The sequence below is a fragment of the Neophocaena asiaeorientalis genome, unplaced genomic scaffold (assembly GCF_003031525.2).
Source record: "Neophocaena asiaeorientalis asiaeorientalis breed wild unplaced genomic scaffold, Neophocaena_asiaeorientalis_V1.1 scaffold326, whole genome shotgun sequence".
NCBI lineage: Eukaryota > Metazoa > Chordata > Mammalia > Artiodactyla > Phocoenidae > Neophocaena > Neophocaena asiaeorientalis.
Window position 1 is genome coordinate 1,516,514 of NW_020173654.1, and position 10,878 is coordinate 1,527,391.

General features: G+C 36.9%; 1 protein-coding gene across 6 annotated transcripts in view; it reads right to left on the reverse strand.

The window, feature by feature from the left end:
* The window catches only part of MSR1 (macrophage scavenger receptor 1), a 155,299-nt gene that overhangs the window by 24,167 nt on the left and 120,254 nt on the right, over window positions 1–10,878 (reverse strand). For all 6 annotated transcript variants that reach the window (XM_024747789.1, XM_024747786.1, XM_024747787.1 and 3 more), the window contains exons 7-8: window positions 8,917–9,006; window positions 3,542–3,595 (exon numbers count right to left, since the gene is read on the reverse strand). In XM_024747789.1, the coding sequence (XP_024603557.1) occupies window positions 3,542–3,595; window positions 8,917–9,006 (144 nt within the window). The remainder of the gene's footprint in view (window positions 1–3,541; window positions 3,596–8,916; window positions 9,007–10,878) is intronic.

Here is a 10,878-nt window from a genome sequence, read left to right on the forward strand (position 1 = left end):
TCTTAGAGGAAATCACAGGGAGAACACTCTCTGACATAAATCACAGCAAGATGTGATAGATCTTTTCTGATCCACCTCCCAGAGTAATGAAAATAAAAACAAAAATAAACAAATGGGACCTAATTAAACTTAAAAGATTTTGCACAGCAAAGGCACCCATAAACAAAATGAAAAGAAAACCCACAGAATGGGAGAAAATATTTGCAAACGAAGTGACCAACAAGGGATTAATCTCCAAAATATACAAACAGCTCATGCAGCTCAATATCAAAAAAACAAACAACCCAATCAAAAACTGGGTGGAAGATCTAAATAAACATTTCTCCAAATAGGACATACAGATGGCCAAGAGGCACATGAAAAGATGCTCAACATCGCTAATTATTAGAGAAATGCAAATCAAAACTATAATGAGGTATCACCTCACACCAGTCAGAATGGCCATCATTAAAAAATCTACAAACAATAAATGCTGTAGAGGGTGTGGAGAAAAGGGAACCCTCCTCTACTGTTGGTAGGAATGTAAATTTGTAAAGCCACTATGAAGAACAGGATGGAGGTTCCTTTAAAAACTAAAAATAGAGCTACCATATGATCCAGCAATCCCACTCCTGGGCATATACCCAGAGAAAACCATAATTCGAAAAGATACATGTACCCCGATGTTCATTGCAGCACTATTTAAAATAGCCAGGACATAGAAGCAACCTAAAGGTCCACCGACAGAGGAATGGATAAAGAAGGTGTGGTATATATATACAATAAAATATTAGTCAGCCATAAAAAAGAATGAAATAATGCCATTTGCAGTGACATGGACTGACCTAGAGATTGTCATACTGAGTGAAGTAAGTCAGACAGAGAAAGACAAAGACCATATGATATTGCTTATATGTGGAATCTTAAAAAATGGTACAAATGAACCTATTTACAAAACAGAAATAGAGTCAGAGATGTAGAAAACAAAGTTGTGGTTACCAAGGGGGAAGGGGGGGCATAAATTTCAAGATTGGGATTGACATATACACACTATTATATATAAAACAGATAACTAATAATAACTTACTGTATAGCACAGGGAATTCTACTCAGTACTCTATAATGACCTATATGGGAATAGAATCTAAAAAAGAGTGGATATATGTATATGTGTAACTAGTTCACTTTGCTGTACAGCAGAAACCAATACAATATTGTAAATCAACTACACTCTAATAAAAATTAATTTTAAAAAGCTGAACCAAAAAACAAATAAAAGAGGAAATCAATGATTATTTTTGTTATATTTAAATCATGCTTGAAAAATATTTTCTAAAAGTACAGCAAAATAATTCAATATAAATTTTCATATACCAGAATTAATTGAATATGTGGGGAATCATGCACTTTCACAGGGAACAAATTGGTACAACCTTTTGGGAGCCATTTGTAAGAATCCATCAAATTGTAAAATGCATGTCACCTTTGAACTATTGATTCTACTGCTAGCAAATTCTCTATTAAAAAATATTCCCACAAAATCATGTAAAAGAGTGCTGAATGTAGCATTGTTTCTTAAACCCAAGCTAAAGCAAAGAAAAATCATCAAGTGTTCATGACTAGGGAACTGAATGATACATTATGCTAATTATGGTAGCACTATATAATGGAATAGTGTGTAGCCACTGAGAGAAAAGAGCCACATACACTGCCATAGCAGATGACTGGCATATTAACTTAAATAAGGAGAAAACAAAACACACTGTATAGATGTTTCTGTATTTGATTCTTTCTGTCTTTTTGAAACATTATGGAATTATATACTCTCCATGAGGGGCTGGGTACGTGGAGAGGAATCTGGAGGCTATATACACACACACACATTTATACACAGAAATCTCTCTTAATACTTCCTCAAAGAAAGCAAGCACGTAAACTTCAAAACAGCCATGAAAATATCTGTAACTGAAAACATATCTGAAAAAAAAAATTCAAAGCATTCGATAACCTCAGGTAACAAAAGACAGTGTGGGTGTTAGATTAACAGGCTACAAAATAAAGGTGTCCCTTATTTGCCAAGCTTAACCAGAGTCAAGGTTAAGAAGCTCAGAGAAAGTCTCAGGAAAAGGAGAAAAGGAGATAAAGAAGAATCAAAGATAAAGGTAGAGATAAAGATAGAAATAAACACGCAGATAGGGAAGAGTTACACAGGAGTTCAGTGAAAGTAAATGGAGTGACAAGGAGAAAGGAGAAGAAATGGAATAAAAAGTAAAACAACAGATCAAAGTGATCACATCAAAGAATAAATGGACACAAAGGGGAATTTTCCCTATTGCTTCTATTATCGTAATATAACAACAACAACAATACCATCGGCTGACACTAAAGCACTCTGAGGAGACACACAACACTCAGCGTGGCTCAATTAGGGGAGAACACTTCAACAACGCAGCGATCATGAAAACAACTGCAGAAGGCATCACGTGGCTAAACCATACTTAAATGGCTGGCACTCACAATGGTGACCCCAAGTTGCCTAATGTGGCATCAACACAGTGTATGAGGTAAAAATAATTATTTTTACTAAGTCAGAGAAACGGGGACTGCATTTTTTAAACAATAATTACAACTGAAAACTGCTAGATTTGGGGATCCATTAAAGGATTTGTGAAAATCTGTCTAAATCAGACCCTTGATGGGTAAAGATTATGATAGCTGTGTGTGTATCACTTATTCTCTCTCTCTCTCTCTCTCTCTCTCTCACACACACACACACACACACACACACACACACACTACATGCAGCTCCAACTGGGAACACAGAGGAGGAACCCTTGGTTTCTGAGAAATCAAGTGTGGATTCCTCATTCCCTTTCAAAATCCTTTCATTATATCTGGTAGATTTGGCCTAGACACACAACCATTGACTTATGGCACTGTGACTACTGAAGATATCTTATCTAATATCTAGTTTTCAAGATCCAATGTACAGATTCTCTACACTGGAACATGAGGTCAGCATTCCACCCACAGAGATCCCTGTTGTGAAATCTATTCTGTTGCAGTTTTGAAGGTCTGGGATATCGAATACCACTTTTCAAGTTTTTATCAAAACAAAACAAAACAAAACACACAAAAATACCCCAGCTGTCAGAGAATTAGCCTGTTCTTAGATTGTTCAAATTCCTATATGTAACACTTCAGTTATTTCAGTTAGTAGGTAGGGAGGCTGTATTGTTTCTATTCATAAGCTTGATTCTCTTTCAGCAGATTGAAATTGGCTTGAAAATTGAACAATTTTCTATGTGAAATTTTTAGAAAATTACACTCATCACAAAAACTAAATACAAGTGGGTAATGAGATTTAGAGTAGTATAATTTAATCTATTTGTTTTACACCAGTTAGCACAGTTTATTTGTAGAGAGCTGTGGCTGACTTCCAGAGAATCCCCATGGATCAACACTGAAGTTCTCAACCTTTGCCTCAAGCCCAGACTACCACTATCACAAGCTTGTTTATTACAAAGGCACACACAAAAAAACCAAGAAACCATAAACTTACTTAGCACGCTTCCACTCCCTTTTTCCCCCTTCTGGCCTTTTTGTCCAGAATTTCCTTTAAAAAAATAAATAAAAGGAAAAAAACTTTTTTTAATTTAGGCAATTCACAGTGCTTGAAATGGAGACAGCAACACAAGGTCATCTAGAATAACAACGTATGACAACCTACAGATTTTCAGACATAATAATGTTGATGATGATGATGATGATAATAATAATAGCTATCATTTTAGAAACCCTCTTATGAACTTAGCATTTTATGGGTAGGTCCTTTACATACATTATCTCAGATTACTTACCAGGACATTAAATGTTCCATTTTCCTAAAGCAGGCAAAACTGAGGTGTAAGCAGTTTGTTTGGGATTATTCACGCTCCTTTTTCTCCTCCTTCTTTGTGTCTTCCTCCCTCTCCCAGAAAGCCTGGTATCCTCCATCTCATCCCAAACCTTGTTTTTCCGTTCCCATTACAATTTGTCTGTCTTGTTTTCTATTTCTTTAATGTGAAGCCTAGCAAAGATGGAGCTGTGAATGAATTTCTGGGAGTGGTGAGATCCCAATTACCTCAGTCTTGGGGGAAGCTGGGAAGGTCTGAGGGGTGTCTAAACCTCTAGATAGTTACTTTTGGCTTCGAGAAACCTCATTCACGTACTTTAGAGGTGTGCTACAGACCTTATATGGAAACATTGTTAAGACCCTGCTCTTTGCTAATGGGTTGCTATTTCACCTAAGGTTCCTAAAGCTATATCCAGAGGTTAAGCCCTTAGTACCAACAAGAGAATTCAACGATGACAATTGCATCTCACTAGAGGGTGCTGTTCTCACATATCGATTCTTCTTCCAAGAGTCGTCAGATATGTCTTGTAAGTAATCACCTTCCTGGCATAAATGCAGGACTGACCATGGAGCCATCTATCTCTAAGTCAAAATCTTCATTAATGTTCTTGATTTCCTCCAGAAAAATCAAGGACTGTTCTCTTTTCATCCAAGAGCTCAAAGGGCGTAGTTCAAAGATCATGAGCTTTGGAATAATAACAATAATTTTAAATTCTCTTGTGTTGAATTACTTTACTCTGCCACTTATTAGGTATGTGGCTCAGAACCAATCTTTAAACCTTTCTGAGCTGAAGTTTATTCTTCTTTCAAATGAAAAAATAGTACCCTCCATTGCAAGCTTGCCTTGAAAATTAGCAATGTTTATAAAGGGCCTTGCTCTTAAGAGATGCATGTAAGAGATGGTAGCTCTTATTTGTTTTACAACATCACCTAGCTAATTTTATTTTCAGTGAATGAGAGGATTTTTTCATTTCATTTCACTTTTTTATGGCACAATTATTTTACATTTTATTTTGCAGTTTTAATCATTATTTTGTTGGTTTTTTTTGGTCTGTTTCTCTAGCTTACTTTGCCTCATCCATGCTTTGTTTACGAACACTTGTCCTTATTCACCTCTTAGAGAAGACTTTTTTGATCTCCAATTTACCAGATTAAAAAATATACAAAATAACATGTGATGAGTAACATGAAAATTGAGATTTAGCACTTAAAAACTGAAGCTATTTCCAGTTAACATTTTATTTTGAAATGCCGACCATTCCTTATCATGGTGTAATAGTCTCTAATTGCTTTGCATATATGATTACACTGTACATCATTAAATTCATTTTTTAATTGTGATTCAGTCATTTCAGGTAATATTAAATTGACAAGAATCATTAATTTAGCACAAAGTACCTAAAACCTTTTCTATTTTTTTTTTTTTGACGGTAGGCTTTTATAAGATATAATACCAAAGTTTTAGATTTCCTCAAGAGGAAAAATCTAAGCTATTAAACAAAAATTGGGGGAGGGGGGTTAAAATGGTGTAACTGATCAGTTCTAATTCTTTTCAGAGAAGATAATATAATAAACAAGCTTAATTTTATCATTCTAGCGTTATTTTCAGAATTAGAAAATAATTGTAAAATTACTCTGGGAAGTCTTTTCATGCTGTAGTTTGTCTTGGGTATTTTATTTTTTAAGTAAATTTATTTATTTATTTTTTGGCTGAGTTGGGTCTTTGTTGCTGCGTGCGGGCTTCCTCTAGTTGCGGCGAGCGGGGTCTACTCTTCGTTGCGGTGCGTGGGCTTCTCATTGTGGTGGCTTCTCTTGTTGCGGTGCATGGGCTCTAGGCATGTGGGCTTCAGTAATTGTTGCACGTGGGCTCCGTAGTTGTGGCTCTCGGGCTCTAGAGTACAGGCTCAGTAGTTGTGGCGCACGGGCTTAGTTGCTCCACAGCATGTGGGATCTTCCGGGACCAGGGCTCAAACCCGTGTCCCCTGCATTGGCAGGCGGATTCTTAACCACTGCGCCACCAGGGAAGTCCCTGTCTTAGGTATTTTAACGATACCTTGATCTCTGTTCAAGCCAGAGAGTTGAACAAATGACCCACTCTTCTTCTTATAAATTAAAAAAAAAATGTTTTATGTCATTTTAGCATGATTCAGAGATTTCCTCACATACGACACTTGGAAATCTTTTCTCACACTTGAACACATCAAAAACATCCTTTCTAGAGAACAGGGATTCCTCCCTCCTTTATAATGACATCTTAGGCTAAAAATGAGCCCAAGGGCTTTGTCAAAACCTGGAGTTAACCACCTCCTGTCAGATATGTCACTCTTCTGTCATAAATAAAGAACTAATATTTCTGATTAGTACATATTCTGGTATGTAATATACCGCCACTCTAACTTTAAATCTCAATATAAGAGGAGGTATTTTCAATAGCATCATTGTGACTTCAAGCATTTTCAGAGCCCCTGCCATGAGCTAGGCACTGGGTTCCTCATTTTCACACACAGGCATACTTAGCCCAGCCCAGCTCTTTTCACCTACTTCAATTCAGATGTGACATCTTCCCTCCTCTGCCTAATGCTTCTATTTCCTGAATTCTTCACCTTCAACCTTCTTCTTAACCTTCCACAATCTTTTTAACCCTTCTTTCCTCTGTATCTTCAACAACTTCTCTATTTTACCTTGCTGTCAGCATTTAAATAGTATTCAAATTCACTTTCAAAGAAAAAACAAAATCCAATGAAAAAACCGATCTCTTCCTCCCCCTCTGAAAAGCCAGACTGCTCTACCCCGCTGTCTACCAGCCTCATCACCAGGCACCCCTGGGCATTCCCCAATCTGGCTTCCACCCCACTCCACCCAGCCCCACCAAAACTGCTCTCAATAAAGGCAACATCCTCACAGCAACAAATGGAAAAAGCTTTCTGTTGACTACATCTCACTTGACCAACTTTTGAAACTCCTTTGGTTTTTTTTTCACACCACCTTCTCTGGGTTTTCTTCCTCACTCCGGCTGCTTTGCTCTTTCTGCTCAGTCTGTACGTCTGGAACCACTCAAGGCTTTATCCTAGGCCCTTTCTCTTCTCACTGTTGCCTACCCATAAAATATTACTAAAATCAATGATTATTAAAATTCATTGACTTCAGTGAACATTTATATGAGCATAGCTACAACTTTGTCTTTCTACCTCTGGCTTCCCCTCTGAGTTCCAAACCCATATATTCGACTATAAATATCTCCATGAATGGCACAGTGTTCAATAGCTGTTTGTCAAATAAATAAAGGAATTCATTGTGGTCTATAATTTTAGACATTCCTAAGAAAGACCATAACTCACCCTTAGAATCAGACTTTGAATGGACTCCAAGAGTCTAACTGGAGAGAAGCACATTATTTACATTGCTGGAAAACCTAGTTCATTTAATGAGGTTCTATTCAGGGTACTCTAGGGATTTTGAAGATATGTAAGGTTACACTTCAATTAAATCCTCCAAGCTCTCTGCGGTAAATCGGTCTGATGGTAAATGCTCTATAGATCTGCCATGGATCAAGAAGAAAGTCTTCCCTTTCTCTTCTTATATTTGTATACTTTATCAGTTAAGGACTGTGTCTTATTTACTTCTCATTTCCCTGTACCAAGCATTGTCCCTTGTATATATATATTGAGTACTTAATACATGTGGAAGGAAGAGGGCAGGGTGGGGAAGAAAAGGAGAGCAGGAGAGAAAGTAGAAAATAAATAGGGCTGCTCTTTCTTAATCTTTTTGCTTTGAAATCACTTTGCTTTGATATCACTCAGATAGTCCAGGCTGTGTCATTAATTAGAAAATGACAATTAGTAGATTTTATTTCTAATTTTATTACCCGCTTTGGACTCTTGTAGAGGAAGAATGCATTCACTGTTTTAATCTGCAGTAGAACTAAACTAGTACCAGGCACTGCTGCTCATATTTCTACCAAATTTGAGTCTTTTAATAAGGAAGTAATATCCGGAGAATATCTTTTGTCAAGGGATTTATTACCTCTACCCCTGCTTTTATTTTTACAGTCTCTCTTTCTCCAGTTTTCTTCACCTGAAGATGTGGTTCTCAAAGTGTGGTCCCTGATCAGCATCATCACTGTCACCAGGAAACTTGTGAGGAGTAAACGTTCCCCAGGGAGCCCAATCCCTAAACTATTGTATCAGAAAGTCCTCTGGAGGTGGAGCCCAGTAAGCTGTTTTAACAGGCCCTACAGGTAATTCTAATGTCTGCTCAAGTTTGAGAACCACAGATGTAAAGAAATTCTGTGCATCTTTAGGCCAGCTCTAACACGACTTTCTTTGTAACATCTTGTCTTGCTGCACAGAGTTAATCACTCTACTTTCTACTTCCACAGCTTCCAGCTTCCATTACTTTTGTCCCACTTTACAAATGTTTTATTACTTACCACTTGGTAATACAGCTAATTGGTTCTGCATTTTTCTGTCCCCTGCTCTCTTCTAAAATTTCTGTCTACAGTTCACAATTCAAGCTTAGGCTAGCGGCATAAGGAGTAGAAATAATATCATCATGTATGTAAACTGTAAAGGGCCCGAACATGGTGATTATTAAGTACTAATATACAGTAGCAGGCAGGTTATCTTGTAAAGGATAGGATTTCAGGTCTGCTTGTATTTTGCTAACTGTAACTTAACAGGATTTGGTGGTTTTGGTTAAAGGGATGTTAATACTTTGCTTGTTTGTTTTTCTCTACCAGTCTTTCCACTCTCTTTATTCTAAGATAGATACCATTCTTCATGGTGATTTATAGTGGTGTGGAGTTGACAGATCTTCTGTTGTGATTTTATACGGAACTGTTTTCCTTCTGGACATAGAAACTTTCCTCAGGTGGACAGAAATCAGTTTCAGAATGTTTCAGATCAGAAAATAAACTGCATGTGAGTTCTGCTTTTCATACTATGATGACCATTGTTTTTGTTATCTAAGAAGTTGAAAGGAATATCTATGATCTGGTGTTTATTTTACATATTCTGTGAAGAAAATATGCATTATCATAATACCTGGCCTCCCGGTCTTCCCCGCTGATCCTGGGAATCCTCGACTTCCAGGAAAGCCAATGGATCCTCGATCACCTTTAAGACCTGGAGGACCTATATGGTAAATGAAGAAAAAAAAAAACAAACCCAAAACAGTGGTAATAATTCATTTTGCATAAAGATTTGAGAGAATAATGAAACAATCTAATTTCACTAATGGATATGAAGGAGGTGAATCTCCAAATGGAGGAACAATGTCTTTCCTAAACTTTCATGTGTAAAAATTGATAGACAACAATAACAGTAAGTAGAAACATTAGTGCATTTAGTACACTGTAGATATTCAATATGTAACAGATTGTCACTACAAATAAAAACACACAAGAAAAAAAAATCTTAGAGTTTTAACTCGAAGCCTTATATATAGTCTAATCAGGAATCTTCAAATGGCAGAATTTTGCTATAGCTGAAATGATAACTTTGAAATGTAAGCTAAAAATTGGACTTTTAAGATTTGTCCCAGAAAAATTACAAGTCAAGCAATGAGAAGTATCAAACAATATTTATTAAAAGAATACTGAGGCCCTAGTGCAGGAATATATTACTCTATCTCTCATGCTTTTGTTTCTACATACTCCATTGTAATCCCAAACAATAATGTAGCCATATGTATGTGTGTGTGTGTGTGTGTGTGTGTGTGTCCCAGGCACAGGGAAAGTATTCAGTAAACATTTTTTTAAAGTAAAAGGTCATAGGTAATTCTCCTTGGCATGCTTCCAAGGAAATGGCAGGCTGAAATGAATTTCTATTATATTATTTTGAGATAAAGCACAGTTTAACATAATATCCACCCCAGTACATGAGTAACATTTGTAATATATTTAATGTACTGATTATTTAATACTACTAAGCACGTATATCTTCTCAGATTTTCATATCATGGTTTCGAGTCAAGCTGAGTTTAGTGGGCTCAATTGCATGTATAGGTATTTTTTGTTTGTTTGTTTTTGTTTTGTTTTGTTGGTACAGGGTTTCTTTTGTCTTTTCTTTAAACACTCCCATTGTAATATTTATTTATTTATTTGTTTGTCTGCACCAGGTCTTAGTTGCGGCACATGGGACCTTTTAGTTGTGGCACGTGGGATCTTTAGTTAAGGCACGTGAACTCTTGGTTGCAGCATGTGGGATCTAGTTCCCTGACCAGTGATCAAACCTGGGCCCCCTGCATTGGGAGCACGGAGTCTTAGCCACTGGACCACCAGGGAAGTCCCTACAGGTGGGATTTTAGTAAGCCTGCTTAAATCAGGAAGTAGAATTATCAAGACAGTCCATCATATACTTTTAACTTCCTGATTCCCTACCAAACGTGGGGCAAATAGGCCATCTGGCAAAGAACAAAACAGATTGCAGCAATCAGGTGGGAAAGATGCCTAGTAACTTGAATATTTTTGCTGCAGTGCACCAACTCAAATGGCAACCTAAAAATCTAAAAGAGTCAATTTATCACTCCAACAATGAAATCTACCTCTCTTTTTTGATGGGCCAGATAATGCCTATTTGTGTATATGAGCAATACCAACAGCAGCAGACTAAACCCTCACTTAAAGAATCAAAGCAGCTTTGCAACGGTATCTGTCTAGGGTGGTAACAAAAGCGGAAACTTTTAAATCCCTCTTTCTATTTGATTCCGAAACAGCTACAAAAGATGTTCCCAAGATGAAGCTTTGGAAGGCAAGTTGTAGCCCAGACTGAACTTTTATGGTTGAGTTATAAAGCTTTGATAATTGCAATTTGTAATGGAGGAGTTGACAGACCTTTGACAATAGCCGCTCTGGCAGATAATATAACACTGGTTACTTCCCCTGCTTATGACATTAATGCACCATTGCTAAGATCTGCTGGGTGCCAGTCAAGTAGAAAGACTTTTCTGAACAAAGAATCTTACCTGGTATTACTTTCAAAGGCAAACCAACAATTGAGATATAT